Raw genomic sequence first — 25,032 nt, 5'->3', positions numbered from 1 at the left:
TTACAAAAACACAACAAAATTTCTAATTAAAATTATTTTAATATATTACCAATAATGCAATACAATAATATAAGTGAAGTATTAAACTTCTACAAAATAAATTAAGAATTTATTTTACCTATGCTTAATAAAATAAAAGGTAAATTTTCACACTATTGTATAGTAATTTGCCAAACTTTTGTCAAGCCAATTGCTATCATTATTTGATAATGTGATCAACACCTAATTCAATGCCAATGCATTATTAGTATGGGTAGACGCCCAAGTCAGCAATACCGCATTTTCCTTCTCCTGTGGAAATGCCTCGTTTAATTCTCATAAATCCATTTTCTCCCCATAAAGGTCCCCAAGAGTTTTTTATTATCCAATATTTTACTATGGTACTGCAACACCCAATTATTTGTGTTTCCTCTCCATATCCAATCACTACAGCTGCATGGTTAAAAACTTCGTTACATGCACCATCATATACTCCCTGCGCAACAAACAAACAAAATTTTGTTAGTTACACTTGCTAGATTATTAGTCTCTTTCTTATTTTTCTCGAAAAAAAAAACAATATAAAGAATCATAGCCACTTACCCCCCTATAAGTTCTGACATCTCTAACTAGAAACTTTAGCCCTACAGCTACAGGTCCCGTAAATATTTGTCGTCGGAGATTGTTTTCACCATGGACCATTTTAAAACCCCTAATAGTTGCTCCGAGAGGAAGCTATATCAAAACAAAACAAAACAATAATTTAATTGTCTTACAAATTAGATGAAGTTATTATTATAAATAATATATTGTTATTTATAAAAACTAATAATTTTTTAACAAAATTTCTAAAATATTTTATTTGCCTAATTATATAGAGTCCATACAATTTAATATTTTAAATATGGTTAGTTGTGAAAAGTTAAAACCTCTCATAAAAGAAATAACAGGAAATGATTCTAATAATTCCAAAACCCCTTCAAAATTTAAAATAATTAGAAATTATAAAACCAATCCAAATCCTAACCCATCTAAACTCCATCTCAATGGAATCTAACTATACAAATCCTAACCCGTTTAAACTCCATCTCAACAGGATCTAACTATCTTAGTACCACTGCGTCATCGCACCGTTGCTGCTCAGCCTTGTAACGATAGTATTTTTCTTCGGCTAGTCCATTCCTTCTCTTTCGGACATAGTTGAAGGCATCGGGCATGTACCCTGTATTGCAATTGTTGTCTCCGCCAGTGCAATCAAGCAATTGCTGCGGCGATAGGGTCAACAATGTTGCCGTCTTCATCCTGTGGAAACTCTCTATAGCGGCTGCAGTTGCAAAGGCCCAACAACTTCCTGCAGGGCCAAAAAAATGGACAATATATGAGTTGTGAAGAATATCGGTAGGCAATTTAGAAATTTGTGAAGAATCTCGTGTGGACTATGTTCGCCACACATTTCCGTTTCTAAATTCAAAAACTATGGTCTGTCTTTCTATACAAATTTTTGCTTCTCAAAAACATAAGATTTTCCAGTACTTCTATGTTCTGTACAAATTTTGGCTTCCTCAAAAACATAAGATTTTTCAGTACTTCTATGTTCTGTCAATTGTATCTAAATGGAACCTGATCGCTGATCCTTAGCTACCATTTACCTAATGTTTCTATCTAGTAATAGTAATATCTTAATTGAAATTATTTCTCTCATCATACATACCGCAACGCCCTTGATCCTTCACAGGAGTTACTACTCCCGCCACTCTCCAATCCCAAGCTACTGGCAAGTTCTGGTACATGGATGATCCATTCTTCACTCTACTCATGTCTCCACTGTATGCGATATTCCTAATCTTAAGGCATCCCATGGCCGAAGCGAATTCTTGGTCAGTCATATCTGCAAACTGATTCAATCCAAGATGGTACGTAAGATTCTTCTTATTCACAGAGTCGATGTATTTCACAGTCTCTACAAATATTGTGAATCGCTCATCCGATGTATTTCTGGTTGAGCCATGCTGAAGCACCCACTTATGATAAAGGAGTCGCAGACTTTCTTCAGACTCCAGGTCTTTGTCTGTGAATCCAGCAGGAGAGGCATTCACCGATAAAGCCCACAAGGCTGCCACGAACAGAAATAGAAACAGGGTCGCTCGTGCCATAACTAAAGAAAACAATAACTCGTCGATATAATTCACAGAAATAATATGAATTGGTGGAGATAAAGCAGAAGGGGATCGTGTTATATAGCAACTCGGACCGAGTTTAACGGGCATGGAATCCAGTAACAGAAAACATTCATCTCACGGCAGCAATGGTGAAATATTATTCAGGGTAGAAGGAAGCGTGAATAATTTCAGTATCAAATTTGTTTCAGTATGTTTCAATGCGGATCACACAAACGCTTTGAAAGAGAAATTTGGTAGTGCCATTATGCGACTTTAATGGGTCCCACTTGTAAGTAGATAGAAAATAGTATATTTTTTTAAACCTTCTTTTCATGATTTTAGGAAGGATGTAGTACGATGTAAGTACATTTATTAGTTTATTTATTTTTATTTAAATATATTCTTAGTTTATATTTGAAATATAGAATAAAATTTAATTCTTTTAAAAGTGGTTGTTGGCCCAGTTAAGAAGATTTTAATACAAATAATAATACTTAATAAGACCATGAATCCCATATTTAAAAGGACTCTATTAAATTAGTTTAATTAATTAGTATGATTTTAATTAACTATTGAAGCACCATGAGTCATACATGATTATAAAGTATAATTAATTAAGGATTCCATTAAACTAGTTTAATTAATTAATATGACCTTAATTAACTATTGAAGCATCATGAGTCACACATGATTATAAAATATAATTAATTAGGGACTCCATTAAACTAGTTTAATTAATTAATATGACCTTAATTAACTATTGAAGTATCTTATTTAATTAATTAATATGATTTTAATTAACTATTGAAGCACCATGAGTCACACATGATTATAAAATAGAATTAATTAAGGACTCCATTAAACTGGTTTAATTAATTAATATGACTTTAATTAACTATTGAAGCACCATGAGTCACACATGATTATAAAATAGAATTAATTAAGGACTCCATTAAACTTGTTTAATTAATTAATATGACTTTAATTAACTATTGAAGCACCATGAGTCACACATGATTATAAAATAAAATTAATTAAGAACTCTACTAAACTAGTTTAATTAATTAATATGACTTTAATTAACTATTGAATCACCATGAGTCACACATGATTATAAAATAGAATTAATTTAATTAATATTCTTAATTAGAAAAATTAACAAGAAAGGCACATGTTCGGTAATAACCAATGTGCTAATATGAGTAGAGTATGCATGCAAGTGTGTAAACAGATGATAACACTATTACAAAACTAGGAAATAACCTAATCATATGTATGCAAAATGAATTGAGAATGTTGTTTTTCTCTAGTGATAGACATATATAAAAATCATATAAGTGATGCACATATATGTGATTAAGGAGATGACTTATAAAAAACACATATAAGTGATTCACATATAGGTGATTAGGGATATATTAATATTTATGAAGGATTATCTACGTGTGCGTGAAAAGTAGATGTTATAGGTAATTAGTGTCTATAAGTGAAGTAGGAATAGAGGTAAGAAGAGAAAGAATAGATAAAGTGGGGATAAATAAGTGTGTATGTGTGAAATAGTAAAGTTTTTGTGTAGGAGGACAAGAAGTTAGGCACATTGCAACAATAGTGCAAAGTTGATTTTAATGGGTCCCACTTGAAGGTAGATAGACAATGTATGTTTTTCTAAAAACTTCCTTTTCTGAGTAGGAAGGATGTATCTTTTAGTAATAAAATAAAAGTAAATACATTTATGAAATAATTCTAAAGCTTATTTATTTTTTTGGATTTAGAAATCAAATATAATGTATATTGATATTATATTTGAAATATGGAATATATCTTAATTTTAAAATAAGTGGTTTTTGGTCAATAATGTTGTTTATTAATGAGATTTTAATATAAATAATGATACTTTAAAAAACCATGAATCTCACATCTAAAATGTCAAACTAATTAATTAAGGTGAATTTAATTAATTATTCAAACAAAAGCCATGAGTCACACATGATTCCTAAAATACAAATAATTTTATTAATTTAATTACATTAAAAATTAACATGAGCCACCCATGTTTGGTAAAAACCAATGTTCTCCATATCCTTGATAGTTATATGTGACTAAGGAATAAAAAATGCATTAAAGAAGGAATATAAATGCTACCATGAGTAGAGTATCCATGCAATTGTGTATATGGATGATAACATTATTACAAAACTATGAAATAACCAATCATGCATATGCAAAATGAGTTGAGACACGTAAAACACACATTTTTTTGAATGAAAACATATTAATAAACACACAATAACAAATCTGATGCATGGCCAAAGGAAAAACACAAATAAGTTGTACTGATAATGTTGTTTTTCTCTGTCCCCATGATAGACATATATAAAACACATATAAGTGATTCACATATAGGTGATTATTGATATATTCTAATTTATGTTGGATTACCTATATGTACGTGAAAATATAGATTTTATAGGTATTGAGTGTGTAGAAGTGAAGTAGGAATAATGGTAAGAAGGGAAAGAATAGATAAAGTAGGCATAAATAAGTGTGTATGTGGGGAACATATACATTTTTGTGTAGGAAGACAAGAAGTTAGGCATATGACAACAAAGTGAAAAGTTGAGGAGCTACTGAGGAAGAAAACATGTAAAGCCAATAAAAGAATATGATCGATTGTTATGTTAAGATCGTTGGAGGACTGAAAGTTGAACAAATTTCGAAAGTTGTGATGGTTAAAAGGGAAAAGGAGAAGGAATTTAGGTTAGTTCATGAGAGGAGAGTAAGAAATAATGGTGTTTGTTAGGCTCAAAGAAAGTAAAGATTAGCTTAAAGGAAGAGATATTTCTTTCAAAAGGGTGATTCCATAGGAAAAATATATAGAAGAAGTCCAAGAAGTTGATCTTATGAAAAACTGAATGTCAGAATGATTCTATAAGAACATGATCTCAATATGTACGAAAAAGGTTCATGAGATTAAATTATATGTCTAAAGAGAAATCAATTTTTTTAATGAAGCTAAGTTAATATATTTATTATTAGTGCATTTCCTTGCAACATTTATTAACGTTAGTAATGTATATGTGGTAAGTAGATCACATCTGAATATTAAATAAATTTCACTATGTTTGTTGATTCAATCGAATTTAGCAACTGGTGTGTGTTACAAAATTATATCCTAAAATAAGTAGTTATCCAATCAATCCCTTATTTCCCCATTTCTCTGTATCTCACTCTCCAATTGCATCTACAAAGTCATTTCCAAAATCATAGCTCAAATGCTCAATCCCATCCTCTCCTACTCTATCTAAAAGGAACAATTCGCTTTCCTGGAAGGGAGACAAGTCCATGAAGCCATAGGGGTAGCCCAGGAATGTCTCCATATTTTAAAGAAACATCGATTGAAGGGTGCAATCCTTAAAATTGACCTATCTAAAGCCTTCGATCATGTTAGCTAGATATATCTTTGGCTCCTCCATACCCACCTAGGATTCAGGTTGGACTTTCTAAAATGGATCATGATTTGTATTTCTTGGGCCTCTTTTGTTGTACTCATAAATGGCTCTACCTCTCCCTTCTTTTGGGCTAAAAGAGGTCTAAGGCAAAGCTGCCCGCTTTCACCTCTCCTTTTCCTACTGGTAGCTAAGAGACTTAGTAGATCACTGGAGGAATCCCACAGAAGGAATTATTTTCAAGGAATATTCCCCTACACTTCATATCATGTATCATTGTTTTGTCACTGATGTCCTCATTTTCAGCAATGGCTTACAAAGAGACACAAGAGCAATTAAAGACGTTATTGCACTCTTTGAAGTTGTCACTGGTATGATCACAAATCATATCAAATCCTCCCTAACTCCCTTTGGGATCATTATGGGTGAGTTGAGGATCCACAAACACATTTCTCCTTTTGAATTGGCCAATATGGAGAATGTTTTCAAATATTTGAGCTTCCTCCTCAAACTGAACTTCTACACTAGCACTGACTGGTTATGGCTCCTGGCTAAAATCTTGGAGTGAGTGTTGGAAGAAAAGGTTGGATGGCAACTTCTTTCGACACAAAGCATATGGACTTCAAATTTTACAAGAAATACATCTTCCTCCTATACCTTGAAGACTAGATTCTAATCAACAACAAGAAGATGCATAACGCTTCTATCATCTAAATAGTTTTTATCACCTCTTTTTCCCTTGTCAAAAATGGATTATATTGGAAGGTAGGGGATGACACTCGTCTCCACCTGGGAATGGATCCATGGATTGAATATAAAAATGCTCATTTTCTTCATGAGGACCTAATAGCCCTCGTACATGACAGAGGACTCTTCACCCTCAATCAGGTAGTGGTGCCTCTTTAGAACCTACTCAAATAACAATAGTGGCTCACATGTCATCAAATGAACCTACCATAGGGCCTCAAAATGCATTTTTCAGCTTACATCCGTACCTTAAGGGAGGTCCACACATTAGAGGAAATTTTACCCTAAAATTGCCCATGAAATTTTCATGTAATTTCCATGTCATAATATGTAAACAATCAAAATCCTTTAAATTTAAAAGGAAGTTTTTTCCCACTCTTTCAATAAGGTGGTTCACTAACATTCAGTGGTCGCTACAACCATGGGAAAATCTAGATAGATCAACCCGAAGGGGTCTACTCTCCAGCCAAAATAGCAATGCCTAACCCCAAGGGTGTCGAGGAGATTTGACCTGGTGACCTCTCTATAGGTGAGGTACTTAGAAACAAGAATTTGAAAAACTAAGCTATCCCTTGGGGATAGCAGATTGGTCATCCATGAGACTGTGAGAGACTAATAGTCTAACACAAAATCCTCCACATTAAAACTGAGTCTAAATTCAAAAAGAGGTAGATGCAAATATTTTGGAGGGAAAAGAAGAAAAACTAATTTTTTAATTGTATTTTTGGCTTATCTCCTTATAGGTTTACTCAATTTTCAAGTGTATACACTTTTTGGATGCGAAATTAAATTCCAAATCCAATGAGTACCCATTATGCATACTTTTGGGAAGACCCACATTGATAAAAATTGAAGATACATTACAAAGCGTGTTGAACACACTTTTTTAATGTAGCTTCAATTTTTATCAATTTGGGTCTTCTCAAAAGTATGCATAATGGGTACTCATTGGATGTGGAATTTAATTCCACATACAATGAGTGTCTACACTTGAAATTTGAGTAAACCTATAAGGATGTATGCCAAGAAATAAATAAAATAAATTAGCTTTCTTTTTTTCCCTCCAAAATTCATAACTCTTACTTTTAGGCTAAAATTTCCTCTAACGTTCGCCTCACCAATGACCTGTATGAAGCAATATAGATTAAATCCCCTTCTAGGAACTATACTCCCAAACAAGGTTATCTCACCCTCATTGTCGGTCAATTGCCAAAATTATAAGAGGACCAGTGGAGGCATCTTTAGAAGCTTAAATGCCTAGCTAAATCTCAACTATTCATGTAGTGTGCTATGGAAAACAAAATACCCACATGATTTCATATGTAGAAGGAAAAAAAAGAAGGCCCTGACAAGTGTACTCTATGTAAATATTCTGAGGAAATTGTCTCCCATTTGTTGATTGACTACCCTTATTCCTAGGTTCTCTCACACCTTTTCACAACCAAACTAAGTTGAGCACGCACTTGATCTGGATCAAACCTTATGTATGCCTGGAAATCATGGTACAATAATAGAGAAGGTAAAGAACTCATCGTCATCCCCCTCCTCTCCTATTGGGGTGTATGGATTTCCATAAAAAAAAATACCATCTTCAACAAATGTGTGATCCCTCTGGAAATCAATGAACTGCATAATCCTTTTCCATGCTATACCTCCTTCCAAAGCCAACGACTGTGCATCACATCGAAAATGCTCCCGCTCCACAAATTGACAGATCCATACCTTGGGATATTTTCGCTAGGGTAGCACCAGGTGACCCAAGAATATGTGGTGGATACATTGTTCTACACATAGATGTTAGTCATTGCTTCCACATAAAATGGGACTCAGTGAGCAAACTAACAATTATGTCGAACGCATGGATCTGAAGATCCTTTTGATATTTTCTCATGAATATAACATCCATTATGTTTAGGTCTTTGGGGACTCACAACTAACCATCAATTGGACACAAGTTACACATATATGTCACAACTTAAGGATGCAACCACTCGTGGATGACATAAATAGTCTAAAATCTATTTTCATCTATTTTTTTGCTTTCATATCTACAGGGAGCATAATGACATAATTGACACCATCTCTAAAGAAGGTATTTTGTTCGCTTGTGGGTCATGGTTGATCATAAAATTTCGAAATGGACAGACACATGATTTATACCACTACCCTTTCATTGAAGAAGACAAGTTAGACTAGAAGTACAATGTTATGTTCAACACAATTTTTTTTTGTTCAAGACAAGTCAGAATAGAAGTGAGATGGAGAGAGATACAGAGAGAGAGAGAGAGAGAGAGAGATTTATCATATGAATATTGATGCAGGTGCATAGACCGAGCACAAGATGTGAGAGTCTGGACAAGAGCTTACCAATGTGATGGGATGGCCAGATGGTAATGTTGGGGTAGAACTTCAAATTTTTTGTAACAAATTGTAAATGTTTAAATAGGAAGTGAAATTTGATTTTTATAAATAAGATGGAGAAGATATTTTCTAATGTAAATATACTTTTCAATTCCTGTTATTTTGTGGAGAAGAGGAAATGATTCACTCTTTGTAACTCTTGGTTCTCGTGATCAACTTATTTTGGGAAACAATAAGAAAAAAAGTGTTTGGGAAGTTCCAAAGAGGAGGAGGGGAGAAAAGGAGAAGTTGTCGAGAGGGGAGAAGAGACAAGGATAGAAGAGAGGAACATGTTGTTCTCTATGTATCTATAGTTCTAAGGTTTTGTAGATGCATGTACCTTCAACCTCTGTGAATGGAAGGTATTTTTGTGTGAATGGCATAATAAACAAAAATGTGGGCCTATAAGTTGTGTGATTGTTAAATGAATTGAAGCTTTGTAGTTACACTCAATCATTCTCTATTGTGAATTGTTGTTAATTCATAATTTATTCCTCTGTGTTTGGTCATTTTTGAGAACCTGTAATTTGTTGAATTGATTGATGCTAAGAGTTCGTACATTGTGGCTTCAACTCTTGTGTGATTTATTCATGCACCTTTGGAATTATTATATTAATGGTTTCAAAACCACGTGGAGGAAGGTTCATTGTGCCCTAGAATAGTGGTTGGTGTGATTTTAGATCGAATCGAAACCCCAGTGTTGAAGAAAATCAATCTCATCTTATGAATTGTTACTAATCACATTTTTCTTACTATATGTTTAGATATTTTTAAAAACCTTGTTGCTTGTTGATGTGATTTATATTAATAATTTGAGTCTAGTGGTTTTGATCATTGTGTTTTATCCATTTGCGTTTTGATTATTGTTGTATTGGCTTCAAAATTTGTGGCACACAGTGTCACTATGTTCTGGAGTGGTAAAAGTGTGATATTTGCAGTGGTTTAAATTTTGTTACATTGAAACATAGAACTAGGTTTTGGCATACAGTTGAAATGCCTCTTTTACTATTTTTTTATTGGAAAATTTGTTATGGTGTTGCAAATCTCAGTGAAGTAAGGCATGTGAAATAGTTCACTATGTCAAGGAGTGGGTCAGGGAAATCGAGAGATGAATTGGAAGAGTGAGTCGATTCATCTTTCTAAAACAAAAATATATAATTTTAAAGAGCATTGTGAAATTATTTTGTAGCGAGTGATGCTATGAAATTATTTTGTAGCGACTAGACAATGAATTAGAAATGAACGCTGTGAAATTATTTCGTAACAACTAATAAAAAAATTTAGATGACTATGTTTCTGTTGAATTTCCATTTTGGCATGCTTCCATGTTGCCCAGTTGTGTTGGTATTTTTTACTATTGGGCATTGAAGGTGTTAAAATGGGGTAGATTGGTGATATTGGTGTCGGGGTGACCTGGATGCCATCAAGTGGTATGAGATCTTGAACGTTCTTTGGTGATGAGATTAGAACAACTCAAAAAGCAAGAAATTTTTTGGAAATGAAATTCAGAGCATGGAGTAGAATCATATATGATAAATCTAATTGAGTGACTACATAATGGAAATTTGAAAGCAAGGAAGGTAGTAAAGTTCAGAATTCGTAGTAGAAGCATGGAGCAAAATTAGATTTGAAGATTTGATTGAGGTAACTTATTTTTTTCTTATTGAAATTGAATATTGATGATTGCATGATGGAAATATGAAGAATATAGTATATGAAAGGAAATCTACTTTGGGAGGAAGTAGATTAGATTTCTTTTGAAGAAAACAAAAAATTTTGAGTGAAGGACATTAGGAGACTATAACGTTAAAGGTAGACACAACAAAGAAGACTGCAACAACAGTGATGCATGCTCAATATAGATTTGAACAATAAATTAATGGCCTTTTTTTAATTAATTACTGGTTACAGGTTGTAGTAGTGAAAATGTTTACAATTGATGACTATAACCAAGAACAGAGAGAGTTATTAATGATGATGGTTAAGAAGGTGAGAAAATTGCATGCAGAAGCCAAAAGTGAAAAGAGTTCTCATATGAAGTTTTCAAAGGAAGGAGTAAAAAAAAATACGAGGAAAAGACTAGGCATGGATGAGCTTAGTATGGTATTTACAAAGAAGTTGATGGAGTCAGCTTGTTGCAATGGCTTGTGTGTAGTTCATAGTAAGCAAGGAGAAGCTCATAGAAGAAGGAGATTTGTGACTACTGAGAGTCATAGTAAAGTTTCATAGAGAAACCATAGTAGATCAAGTCAAGAAAAATTTGATGGAGAAGTAGATGAAATCAAATTAGAGCTAGAGATGATGAGAGGACTGCTACAAAGAGATGAGGAAGACCAGGGTTACATATGGACTTTTCGAAAGAGAGTAAAATGGAATTTTATGCAGGTGAAGATGAGACAAAGATCAAATGCTCAGTTGATGTAGAAACTCAAGGATTTTCAACAAAGGATAAATGTTGAGTTGGAGGAAAATCTAAAATGAGTTGAGTTGTAGTAAAGTACAATTGTTGAAGAAGAGTTATTTGTGAACTTAAATAAGGAGTAAACATTGAAAGAGAGAGAATGATAATGCTGAAAGGAGACTAGCAGAAAGTCTCATGGGCCATTTGGAAACTAAAGACCAACATGAAGAAAATGTTGATGAGAGACTAGTTGATATTCTCACAAGTTGCGTGGATAATCAACATATGATGGACGGGGTGTTAATGGAGGATACATACCATGATGTTTTTTATTTTAATAATTGGTGTATGAATGTAGGCATTGCTCAAGATGAAGGAAATGTAATTTATTTTGTTCTCTACAGAGAGGAGAAATAGGACCATGAAGTACTGTTATACCAGTTGGAAGGAAGACAAAGGGTATAAGTCATGATCAAGACTATGTTCCATGGGAAAATGCAAGCATGGAAGAATAGCCTAAGGGTGATGAACACATGTGTGTGGATATTAATCAGGATGTTGTTATAGTGGATGAAGAAGATGAAGATTTGATGGGCAGCTTGAAAGTTTTAGCATTGCATGAGGGAGAGATGTTGGAAGAAACAAAGGAGACTTCCAAGTATCATGTTTTTAAAAATAGATAATTGATTTGTGTATGCATATGTGTAGGAAAAAATAAATTGCTTGGAGATACTTCAATTAATGAAGTACAAGAACCATTAGAAGAGGACCTACAAAATTGCAAATGTGTAAGCATGGAAAACATTTCCACTGAATTGAAGTTTTTAGAAAATTAGTTGAACAATCCAAGAACAAAGAGTATTGTGAAATGTAGTAGTCAAAGAGATGATAAGAACGATTTTCCCAAGGAGAAAATGAAACAACAAGGAGGCAACAGTAATGATAAGTTCCAGCAGAAAGTGCAAAGTGGTGAAAGAAACTCCACAAAATTATTATCTTGATGGGTCAATCGAGGACAATAGAAAACTTCAGTAAGGAAATAATGGTTTGCGCTACCAAGAGGAATGGTTGGATGTGGAAATAGAGAGAATAAGGAAACTGATGATGAAGAATCCTCAATAGAAGAGGTACGCAAGGTAGAGGAGAATAAGGGACAAAATATTTCATATGTTAGAGCAAGTTTTCATGAGAAAAGGAGGAAGAATACAGTAGGAGGAAACAATGGAGCAACAATCTGACGAGGAGAAGGAACGGCTACAACATAAAGCTTGGGATCGAGGAAGATTTACTTCATCAGCACAGGGTGAGGAGACCATGAACCTTTTTCACCTTGGGAGTTTGATGTAGGTGCATAGACAGACAAAATATGTGAGAGTATGGACAAGATCTTACCAATGTGATTGGATGGCCACATTCTATTGTTGGGGGGGGCTTTAAAATGTTTTGTAAGAAATTGTGAATATTTACATTAGGAAGTGATTTTTTATTTTTAGAAATAAGATGGAGAAGGTATTTTATAATGTAAATATAGTTTTTAGTTTCCCTTATCTTTTAGAGAAGGGGAAATGATTGATCCTTTGTGACTCTTGGTTTTCATCATCGGTTTCTATTGGGATGGGGTCCCCTAGTTCAGTTTTGGGGTTAAAATAACCCAAGTTTTGATGTAATTGGTGAAAGTAATGTAAATTCTCCACGATTGGAGGATGTGGAGCGCGTAGATGGTTAGGAGTCAAAGGTGTTTTAGCCCCTTGTTTATGTAAAAGTTGAGTCGATTTTGAGATCCACCCATGGTCTGTCGACCATGGGATTGTATGTAGAAAGTTATAAATAGGTGTGTCTTAGAGAGTCTAAGGCATAATCTAAGATGTAATGGGTCAATAAAGGAAGTCTTAACGCAAGAGAAGTGGGTTAGGTAGGAGAAAAAGGCTCTGCAGATGAGTGCGTAGAGGCCTAGGTAGAGTCTGTAGTTGAGTGCGCGGACCCCTGCAACTAAGTGCGCAGGGAAGTTTTGAGTCTGTATTCTGAACTAGAAATCGATAAAGAAGTTGTTTCTAAAGAAATATTGTGTATTTTTGTTTTCTTTTGTTTATGACTTGTGTTGTTGATGAATAATATGCTTATGGAATATTGATCTAATGATGCGTGATTCTATTGAATAAACCTTAATAAATGTACGCAATACATGTTAAGTATCTTCGCGAAGACGATAACGAATTTTGTTATGTTTTCTAAATAACTTAAGTAGATCTGAGTGAACACTGATCTAGGGTTGTTTTCTGGTGCACATAAGTGGATGAATAGACTGTTAAGGGTACGCAATATCAATCGTAGACCTTCACGAATATCTAAAGGTTGTCTGGGTAGAATTGTAGTACCGAGCCCTAGGGGCTTCTAGATCTATGCGAAGGTAGATATGGGGCATTAAAAGACATCACACTGATCTCTGGATTCAAAAAATTGGTTCCAGCATCCCCTCATACTTCTTAGGGTGACACTGCAACCTACGCTACGCGGGTTGTTGCTGAAAGGGCCAGTAGTGTAGGGTTTTGTTGGTTGGCACAACTAACTCTGAACTTGGGTTAGGACCCCCTAAGCCAAAAAATAATTATGTTGCTGGGACTGGGATCTTCCTAAGGAGATGTGTGATGTAGCATCAATGGAATCCAACCAAGAGGGAAATTGAAAAGTGGTTGGACAGAAAGATTCATGAATTCGTGGCACAAGAAAACATAAATCTGCGCTTGTCAAAGGAGTAGTTGTTTGATAGATATTTGTATACAAAAATACATGAAATTTTCTTCTGCACCTTCCCAATTGAATTATACGAGTGGTTACCTAAGTTGGCAGACGGCCAAGGGAAGTGGAAGCTTGACGGTCCAATAGTGTGGAATCCGAAGCTAGTGCGACAATTAGAAGCCAAGACAAGATCGTGCATGTTGTTCATCACCAGATCGATCGAAATATAGGAGGATTTGTTACATAATTCGCAGTTGATACCCCAATCAGCTACATTGAAGCAAAGCAGAGGTTTTTCAAGGGACCACGAGGTAATTATTTAAGGTCTTTGAATACCTAGATTAAAATGATCTTGTGTGAAAAACGGGTTATGCCATTTCCTTGATGTTCAGAGCTACGCGAAGTGGAAAACTCTTCAGAGATTGAGAGAAATCAAGTCCTGAATAGAGCCCATTGATTGGACCTCCTTCGAGCGAGGATGAGGGAGCAGTACAAGCCACACTACAGAGTGTTTTCCAGATAATAATACAGGGTTTTCCATGGGCACATCATCCATACACTCCACCTCCACCTCCACCTCCAGCGCATACACCTTTCCCCACACCTCCAACACTGCCACCGTCGTTCAACATGTCGAACACAATGAAGTTACAAATTTTCAAGGGTATAGGGAGTGAAGGCACAGATCAATTCTGGTTTGTTGTGAATGCTACATGAAGAGTGTAGCAGATTACTGATGACAATATAGAGAAGGCGCAGTTGATTACTGCTCTATAGGATCGTGCGCTGACGTGGTATATTAAGTACTGTTATGATCATCCCGTGGAAACGCTAGCTGAGACTAAGGATGATTTAAACAAAGAGTTTAGCAAGCTTAAGTCTGACTCATAGTCAGTAGTTGGATCTAAGGAGATCACGATGAGGGTTGATGAGAATCCTTGGGAATTAGACCAAATTTGAAATGTGTGATCCGCGAAGCTAACATGCAACTCACCGATGGTCAGCACTGTGAGTGGTTTTAGCTTTTCTTCTGCCCCACCTGAGGATTTCTTTGTCACAACAGAAGATATCAACCCAGGTAGAAGCCCTGAAAATCGCGATGAGGTTGCATGCGATGCCTATTCAGGATGTGACTTTGGGGGCATAACAAATCCATTCTCAGTTATAGAGCCTATCCTTAGAATTGCAGAGCTTGAAGAAATACAAGGAAGTTAAAACATAGGTGCATGAGGAAGTATGGAGCCTAAAGCGTAAGAGCCAGGGGCATGATAAATACCATTGTCCTGTATTCACGAACTATATCAAAGGAGGGGGACCAATTTCCTTGAGGCTGGAAGCTCCAGTAGGGCCAAGCATGGGGGTCGCACTATGGTGTGCTATTTGTCAAGTGGCATGAAAACATGCAACAAATAATTTTCATTTGCTTTAAAAGTTTGTTCAGACACCACAACAATTGTTGGAGAGGTAAATCCCCTCTACGGATAGAGGCGATCCCTACTAGCCTAGAACAGGTCTAGCAACAATCAGTCAATGCTACTATGCAAGTTCCTAATTGCAAATAAAAGGCAGGCAATGAACACCTACTTGGATTCCAACGCTGTTGTTTGATGAAGAGATGCTGCTCTCACTCCTTCGCTTTGGCCGGTCACGATCCTCCACGATCCCCGTGAATAGATACCTACACACACGAAGAGAAAGACAAACACAAGCGTGAAATCTAATAAAAGCAATTATACATCAGTCAGAAAGGACATAACTCACATTAACCATTACAAAGACAAATGAGAGTGGAACCATAATAGTAGTCATCTATTATTAATCAATAATAGAGAAGAGTACAACCAAAGTTCTGACGTTGAATCCTTCCCAAGAGGGTCCAGCCAGCAAGTCTCTTAAGCATTCACCCTTAGAGGTAGATCTCCCAAGACAAGAACTCTCTCTCTCACACAAGCAACACTTCACAACCTTCCTTAAGCTCTCTAGCAATCCCACACTTATCACACCAACTACCTACTAGCAACAGCACTCTAAGCACTATCAAATCCACACTATCCAAACTTGTTGCTCATGGCAATGGTAGAGGTTTAAATAGGAGAAGGAGTCTCCATGAATGGTGGGAGGATGAGCTTATCTCCAAGGAAGGTGGCTCAAATGACGAACAGACATGCCATAGAAGGGAGGGCGACATTTACAAGGCCAACAACCAGGTCTGGAGTCATCTGGAAGGCTGGCTGTTAGAACAAACTCGCCCAAACTGGATCAGCGCGGGTGTATAACTGCACTGGAGCACTGACATCGCATCTTAATAACAGAGAAGGTTGTGTCAGCGCGACTCAATACAAACATAGGATGCGCTGGCTCATGAAATTCGACCAGCGCGGAAAACACGTGTGCTTCCGCGCTGGCAGCGCATTCGTTGCACTATGAGGCGCCAGTCAGCGCGGTTATTTTAATAACAGTCGCGATGATGGAAAAAACTTTGGCAAAGTGGGTCATTTGGCCAGATTAGAGAGCATGAGCATGATTGATTTGAATTCATGACACAGTAGGGAGACTGACAGGGAGACAGTGACAAATTACTGTGTAACAACAATTGTTCTACAACTTCTACAAATCAGTGGGTCATGATGAACGCGATTGTCACAACTATGAACTGATGATGGAAAGAACACCTACCTACCGAATGCAAGAAGAAACATGGCCTCCAGAGCATGGTGGCAGAGGAGCGTGTGGAGGATATCAGGGACGAGGATGAGGTCGAGGAGGAGGAGGGCCTGGTAGAGGACGGGGTCAGGTTTTTTGTTACAACTGTGGAACACTAGGGCAGTACACAAGAGAGTGTCAAAATCAAACATGCCCGTCATGTCAATACTGTAGCCAGTTTGACCACACTAGAGAAGAATGCCTGGTGTGGATAGCTAAGATGAAGGAGAAGAAGTTGTAGCCTCAACAACCTATGTAGAGCTTACATATGATGAGAGTTGAGCCCCGCAAGGAATATCAGAGTGTGAATATAGTGCTGAGAAGCAGGATAACCCTTGGTGATGATAAAGGGAAACTACCTGAAGAGGATGGATGGGTCCATAAGGCCCCAGAAAAGGAAGTTGGTTTTGATTTGGCACATGCTAAGGAAACTTTATGGAAGCCAAGAAAATATTCGTTGAGGTCTCCACCTCAAGAAGTTAGAGAAAAGTGCAAGAGACAAGCACGCCTATAGAAGTTGATCCCCCTTTACCATGTCCTTGGAGACCTGCGTTAAAATTTTGCACAATAGCAATGCTATGAAAGGCCTGCAGGAGTTAATAAAAAAATTCACTAGCAAAGACCATGTCTCGAATGAACATCACGTATTCAGAAAAATTGGTGAACATAAGGCAAGAACAAGGCGCGAGATGAGGCTCATAGCGTAGATAGGAGAATATGAGATGGACGAGGTCATTCTGAATCTAGGGTTCAATGCGAACGTTTTTCCAGAACAAACATGGGAAAGAATCGGGAGACATGCGTTGCAGTGGTCTCTGATCCATCTTAGAATGGAAAACCAGCAAAAGATCATTCCTACGGGATGATTACATGGGGTAAAAATGGATATAGAAGGTGCGAGCGCAATGGTTGATTTTGAATTGATAGAGATCGTTGATAATAGTAATCCATACCCTACGCTCTTGGGAATTGACTGGGCCATTGAGATGAAAGGAGTCATCAACTTGAAGAAGAGGACAATGTCATTTGAAAAGAAATTGCTCTGAGTTGTAGTGTCATTGGACCCTGCAGAAGGGGCGTGCTACACTGAGCTGGTCCGCAATTATAAATAAAGTGAAGATGACCTAGATCATATCTACAAAGTAATAGCGTGAGATCAAGACTAGGTCAACCAAATAGTAGATGGATGGATTGCATGGGACTGGGAGACTTCTTATACCTCTAATTCACATGAAGAATTGGGGCATTGGTAGAATCGGCTGCATGAAGTATCTACACTGCGCCACAATATGATGACTAAATCGATGCACTGCATTTCATCGGAGGTAAGGAACTTACCTTATTATGATGGTTTAATTGATGTGGATAACTTTTGTGATGTGTTTGAGCATGAAGTCCCCGAGAAGCACCACTTCTAAGCATTAGATTGGGCACGACGCGCTACGCCCACATGATGGTGGGGTATGCACAAGGACAACTTTGATGGATGGCAAGATTATAGAAGAATTATGGGGTTACATTTTGGGTGACCTAACCTTTGATTGATTGAGAAATATGATGGGAGGGATGATCCATGTGATCACCTAGCGAAATGGACTAAAGCGTATGGAACAGAGCCGCAGCCAGAGTAGGTGCATTTATTTTGCCATACTTTAGACATAATCCCCATGAACTGGTATTTGGAGACAGAGCTCTGCCATGGCACCGTAGAGTGGGATATATTAAGAGAAGAATTCTTATTCACCTTCACTTTTGAATATGGTTTCGAGAGCAGTGATGAAGCTCTGCAGGAGATTAAGGTAGTTATCTTCAGAACGTTGCAAGAACCTCTGGAATGGGTCCATCCAGATTGGGGCACCCAGCTACGTCATGCGCTGGAATGTTATAATGTGACATTTGAGGATGAAGATCCAATAAATATTAATATTCCAGAGGCTGAAGGGTATCGTGAAGTTGAGGGCCCACAAATAGACAACCCGGACATCGTCGAGCGATTGAAAACCAAGCAAGTGAACATTAGGACTGAAGCAGAACTGAAGTTTGCAAAAATTGGGGATTATTGGGACGACGCTACTATGGATAAGGTTGTTGAGTTACTCCGTGAATATCAGGATTTGTTCCCTACTAAGTTTTCGGACTTAAAGGGTATAGTAGGAGACTTGGGTGTTATGAAAATCACTCTGAAAATGGATGTGAAGCCTGTTAAGCAAAGGCAGTATCTCTTGAATCCTAAGTACAAGGAAAAGGTTCGCTTAGAGTTGGATAAGATGCTGGAAGTAGGCATCATAGAACTAGTTGAAGAATCTGATTGGGTGAGCCCCATGGTGGTTCAAGAGAAGAGGAAGAAGGGCGAAATAAGGATTTGCATGGATCTGTGAAAGCATAACGATGCGTGTGTCCATGATGCATTTCCGACACCATTTACTAATGAGGTATTAGACAATGATGGAGGGCAGGAGGCCTACTCGTTCATTGATGGGTTTTCGGGATATCATTAGATCAAGATCACGCCTGAGGATAGGATCAAACTAACCTTCGCGGCGGAGTGGGGTTGTTTTCAATACACCGTGATGTCGTTTGGAATCAAGAATGCACTTGTGATACTGTCTCGCGTAGTCATCGTGGCATTCAAGGAGTTTATTCATAAGTTCTTAGAAGTGTACTTTGATGACTGGACGGTGTTCAGACTAGTGAAGCGCCATGTATCAAGACTGCGCTTGATGTTGGATACATGTCGCAGATACCAAATCGCGTTGAATCTGAATAAATGCATATTCTGTGTTCCCTTTGGAATCATGCTGGGTTATGTGGTGTGCAAGTAAGGGTTGATGGTGGACCCTTCCAAGATTGTGGTGATAGTGAATCTGGAGGCCCCAAGGAACATAAAGCAGCTGCGCGTGACGTTGGGACATATGGGATATTACTAAAAATGTATCAAATCATATGCTCATATTACCACACCTATGGAGAAGTTGTTGAAGAAGGACGCCACATTTTTTTGGGATGAATAATTTCAGGATAGTTTGGATGTATTGAAAGAAAAGATGGTCACCACGCCGATTTTGGTCTTCCCCGATTGGAAGAAGGAATTCCATGTACATGTCAATGCCTCTTGCATTGAGTTGGGTGCAATATTAACACAAGCTAGTGAGGGAGAAATGGACCACCATATAGCCTTCACGAGTATGAAATTATCGAAGGCTGAGAAGAATTACTCATCGACTGAGTACGAAGGATTGGTCATGGTGTACGCACTGTAGAAGTTCAGGCACTATTTTTTGGGAGGGCACTTCAAGATGTACACGGATCATTCTGCCTTGAAATACCTGGTCAATAAGCCTCTGTTTGGGGGGACGATTTGTTGATGGTTACTGCTATTTTAGGAGTATGATTTTGAGGTCATTGTGAAGCCAGGGAGGTTGAATGTAGGACCTGACCATTTGTTGCGGATCGAAACAGGAGAGGAGCCTACTAATTTGGAGGAAGGATTGTCGGTTGTGCAGCTCTTCGTGATGCGCATAGTGGACAATTATTTTGCAGATATTATTCACTTTTTGACTACGGGGATGGCACTGAAAGGGTATACAAGTCAGAAAAAGAAGGAACTAGTAGTGCATATGGCAGACTTTTTAGTAATTGCGGGACTGTAGGTTTTAACCCCATACAGAAATTACCTGCATACAAATTCTAAACCACAGAAAATAAACAATGTGAGAGCATAACACATAAAACACATATACACAGAGATTTTCTCCTGGATCCCAAAACCGGGACTACCAGCTTGATTTTTCATTATGTTCCTTTCAATGTTACAATACATATTTATACATGTCGAGGCATCCAATACCATGGACCTAAAACCATCGCTCCAAAACCATGTGCGAAAATCATGCACAAAACCATAGGTGGGTCCGCCCAACCTAACATAGGTTCCAAAACCAAAATTTTCCGGGGCACTGCCCTGGACCCCATAGAGTGGGGTTATCTGCACCCCTCAAACCCCCTGTTACTCCCCCCGCTATCCAATCGGCGCAATGAAGGGGGGGCTCTGCCCCCCTTCTAACCCCCCAGTTAACTACATAGGCTAGTCGTGGAAAGAATATAACACAACCCAACAGGGACATATGTATAAAATGGGTGCAGATGAGATCCTGCGAAGGTATGTGCCTGATTTTGAGAGAAATAAAATTCTCACTAAACCTCGTGGAGGGGTTGGGGAGGACACTATGCAGGAAAAGTGATTGCGCAGAAGATTTTGTGCACAGATCTATGGTGGCCAACGCTGCGTAAGAATTCCAAAGTGTATTGTAGGTCTTGTGATGCATGTCAAAGAACTGGTCGACCATCATGGAGGGATGAGTTGCCACTGAATCCTCAAGTATCTTTACAACCTTTTGAAAAATGGGCAATTTACTTCGTTGAGCCAATTCAGCCCCCAGGAAAGAAAATTGGTGCGTGCTACATCATCACTGTGATGGAATATCTAACCAGATGGGTAGAGGCATAGCCGGTTAAGGATTGTACAAGGGCTACAGCATCAAATTTTTTGTCTGAATATGTCTTAACTAGGTTTGGCTGCTCGAAAGTGTTAATGAGCGATAGAGGTACACACTTTCTAAACGAAATGATCAGCGCGTTGATAGAAGAATTCCAGGTCTACCATCAAAAGAGTACACCATATCACCCATAGGTGAATGGAACTATTGATGCCTTCAACAAGATTTTGGAGAATGTGCTGATGAAGATCTGCAACGTACAACGAATGACTGGGATGTGCACGTACCTATAGTACTATGGGCATATAGGACTACTTGCAAGAAGCTGACAGGACAAATGCCATTCAAGTTGGTCTATGGTGTAGAAGATGTGATGCCTATGGAGTATATCGTGCCTAGTCTGCACATAGAATCTCTCACAGTTATGGCAGATCGTGAAGCCTTGGAGGAACACTCGCGCATGTGATGGAGATTGAAGAAGACTAATTCTTGGCCAGATACCATCAACAAGTACAGAAGGAACGTGAAAAATCATGACACGATCAACACATCAAGCTTCGCATGTTCAAGGTAAACGATTTGGTATTGTTATATGATAGTAAGTTCACTAAATTTCTGGGTAAATTTCAAATGCATTGGTTGGGGCCATATATTATCAAAGAAATTACAGATAGAGGTGCAGTTCAGCTCGTGAAGCTGAATAGAGAGCCTTTTCCGGGAAGAGTGAATGGAAGCTAATTAAAGCTCTATACAGGGGATCCTATGCAATGACTATATGGCGGTAGGATAGTCTTAGTGTTCCAGGAAGTTGCAAGGAGCATGGGACTATAAACTACATTGTGAGGGTTATAGGTCTACACAACAGGTGGGCTGCACAAAAGATGGTGAAGTTGCAACAATTGAAGCTACGCACAGGAAGTCGTGCTATGGAGGGAGGTGTCACGCAGCACAATAGGAAAGTGACCGTTGGATTCATTGTTCATGACTTGACAGCCAGAAGACGGTTAAGAGGAGCAAGCTGGTAGCATTTAAGGCCAAAATCTTTGAAGATCTGCCACAAAAATAATATTAATGGTCGAAATTTGGGGGGAATGGTTAGGTTTGAATTCAAAAACCCCTATAAATTACGTGTGTAGGTCCAACAGAGCACACTTTGAACACTTTGAGTTTTTGCTTAAATTTGTTATCTATTGCTTATGAGCTGAGCATTTTGGGAGGAATTATTTGCGCACAAAGATGTTTCCTTAGAGGCTTGTGAGGTATTTATGGAAAGGATGACTGCCAACAACCTTGCTGAGGCTTTGAGATCAGAAGCAGTTGTATCCGACACCCCATGCCCTAAAATATCCAATGTTGAAGCTACGCCTACAGTGCGCACGACGCCAAGGTCGCCAAGGCCGAAAAAATCCATGATGAAGGAAAATAAACCAATAGCAAAGGAGACGTAGAAGAAGTCGGTACAGATACATGCTTCCCCCAGAAAGCATACTGCGACACCTGCCCAGAAGAATGATAAACAACCAAAAAAAGGCAAGCAGAAGGTTATAGACTTGGAGGTGGAAGAAGACCAAGGGATAGAGGATATCGATGTTGAAGGTGCAAAGACCATAACGAAGCTCCCAGGATATATCCCTCCAAGAAAGGGGAAGGAAAAGATCACCAAAGACCTCTATTCGGACAAATTCACCATCTCCACACCCCTACTACCTAAGCATGAGCCTTTTGAAGGTCCACGGCTTGTGCGAGTCTTGTTTTTGAAGATGGAGGACTGGGACTTAGCGGATCACGCTAAGCTCCCACACTTAGTGATGGATAACTTCATGAAACGAATATACTATGAAGACATGGGTGTGACAGCGCTGGTGTTAGGTCCCTATACTAGTGATTTCCCCATTACTATTGTCATTGTATCCCTTTTGTTATTGTTGTGCCCATATTGTCCCCATATTGTTATTATTGTGCCCCATAGAAGCCCACTATTGTTATTTTTTTCCCTTATATTATTATTGTTAGGTCAGCTTTGGTTATATTGTGACCCCTTAGACTCCTATATATAGAAAGAAGGTTTTTTCATTTGTATCATCCAAGAATTGTTCATTTGTGTAATGTAAAGGAGGTTTCCCCCCTCAAAGAGGCTTGTTTCCAAGTTGTTGATCTATCTTTTCTATCTTTTCGTGAGCTGGTTTCATAACATTTGGTATCGGAGCTTTGGATTCTAGGGTTTCACTACTCCAAACACGTCATCGTGGAATTTTCGCTATACCTTTTTCTCTACGAAGTTTCAGTAGCTAAAAATAAAACCCATTTGAGAAGAAATATATCTGAACTTCGAATCCGAATTTCAGATCTTTTCTCGCTATATATTCGGAGCTATGATCTGAGGAAGTTATGGCTTTTGCAAGCTCCAGAATTTCATCTCAAACAGGTCATCGTGGAAGTTTTGCTATAATGTTTTTTCTAAAAAGTTTCAGGCTCTAAAATTAAAAGCCATTTGAGCTGAAATCTTGGTGAAGCTCGGGTCCAAATTTCAGTTCTTGTCTCGCTATATTTTTAGAGATATTTTTTGAGGAAGTTAGGACTTTTGCAGACTCCCCAATTACATTCTAAACAGGTGACCTTGGGAAAATTGTCATAAATTTCTCTCTAAGCATCAAATTGAAGTTTCGTAAGAAGCTACAAAAGGAGGATGGGATGTACCTTTTTTTGTATTTTGTTTAGGTCCGAAGGTTGAAACAGTAACACGTGGCACTTCATACAAGTTCACTCTACTGAACAAGTATATAAGCAAGCCATCTTGGGAGGTGGGGCATAAGTCTTTCTTGGGGAATCCAATTTCGATCAGAATTGTGGCATTAGAAAGAGGGCACAAAGGGGTACTATAGGTAGCAATTTTGGACCTTGGAGATATGTAATTACAAAGTTATTGTCATTCAATATCGAGCTCCTACAAAGTGAGAAAAGGTGTGTAGTTTTTTTTAATTTTTGCATAAGTTTGGTTTGAAAAATTAGTTTGAAGGAATTCAAAGCGATAGTGAAGCATTATTATCAGTAATTGATGCCCTAAAGAAAGAAAATGGAAACACCTAGTAAGTAACCTGAAATCTCTGGCATGACTCATGAAGAAGAGGAAGAAATGCAACATGATATATCAAAATTATGAGAACAAGTGCAACAATTTTCACTCGCACAAAAAGTGACAGAAGCTAAGATGGATGGTTTAAAGAAAGATGTAGAAGCTAAGATGTATGGTGTGGAAGCTAAGATGGATGGTTTAAACAAAGGCATAGAAGCTAATATGGATGGTTTAAAAAAAGGTGTAGAATCTAAGATGAATGACGTGGAAGCTAAGATGGATGGCGTGGAAGCTAAGATGGATGATTTAAAGAAAGGCATGGAAACTAAGATGGAATATTTGACAAAAAATCTACAAGAAATGCTTACTAATGGCGAAAGAGTAGTAAAGGTAACTCATGATGACAACAAAATAAATGTTAATCATGATTTCATAAACTCTTACGTTGGATCAAAGAACCACCATGTTCCAAAGATCGATATGAGGAATTTTGATGGCAAGGATCCCGCAACATGGATACTATAGATGGAGCAATTTTTCGATCTCCATAATGTCCAAAACACACAAAAGAACATTGCAACTTTATATTTGGAACCAAATCAGTTTGTATGGTATCGATGGCTTTTCTCTCGTAAACAAATTGTCACTTGGGATATTTTTATGGATGAAATGATAGCACATTATGAGGATACAAAAAGAAACACTTTTTAGCCAATTGATAAATCTCAAACAAAAGATTTCAATGATGGAGCACATTTAGGACTTCCAAAAATTGAATACAAGGGTATAAGATATTCGAGAGGAGCATAGGATTGATGTGTTCATAGGGACTTTAAAGGATAACATCCAACATGAGGTTCGTCTTTGGGAACCTTATTCATTGGAGAAGGCG

The 25,032-nt window shown here is 37.6% G+C and overlaps 1 protein-coding gene across 1 annotated transcript; it reads right to left on the bottom strand.

Annotated features, from left to right (window-relative positions):
* Positions 1-244: 244 nt before the first annotated feature.
* On the bottom strand, positions 245-2,132 carry LOC149183732 (vignain-like). Its single transcript, XM_089415051.1, has 4 exons — positions 1,691-2,132; positions 1,095-1,330; positions 583-714; positions 245-475 (listed from the first exon to the last, which is right to left on the bottom strand). The coding sequence occupies exons 1-4, from the start codon at positions 2,130-2,132 to the stop codon at positions 245-247; spliced, it is 1,041 nt and encodes a 346-aa protein (XP_089271177.1).
* Between the last annotated feature and the right edge of the window lie 22,900 nt (positions 2,133-25,032).

This window comes from Pinus tabuliformis, chromosome 3_2 (genome assembly GCF_031772625.1).
Source record: "Pinus tabuliformis cultivar Carrire ecotype Pingquan chromosome 3_2, CPIR1, whole genome shotgun sequence".
NCBI lineage: Eukaryota > Viridiplantae > Streptophyta > Pinopsida > Pinales > Pinaceae > Pinus > Pinus tabuliformis.
Note: the sequence above shows the minus strand (reverse complement) of the source record. Positions and strands in the feature narration are given on the sequence as shown.

What these genes read in the sequence shown, in the direction of transcription:
- LOC149183732 (XM_089415051.1), bottom strand. Translation starts at nt 2,132, where the DNA reads ATGGCACGAGCGACCCTGTTTCTATTTCTGTTCGTGGCAGCCTTGTGG. An exon ending in GAAGGATCAAGGGCGTTGCG is followed by an intron (nt 1,331 to 1,690) that starts GTATGTATGATG and finishes TTGGCCCTGCAG; the next exon opens with GAAGTTGTTGGGCCTTTGCA. An exon ending in ATGTCAGAACTTATAGGGGG is followed by an intron (nt 476 to 582) that starts GTAAGTGGCTAT and finishes TTTGTTGCGCAG; the next exon opens with GGAGTATATGATGGTGCATG.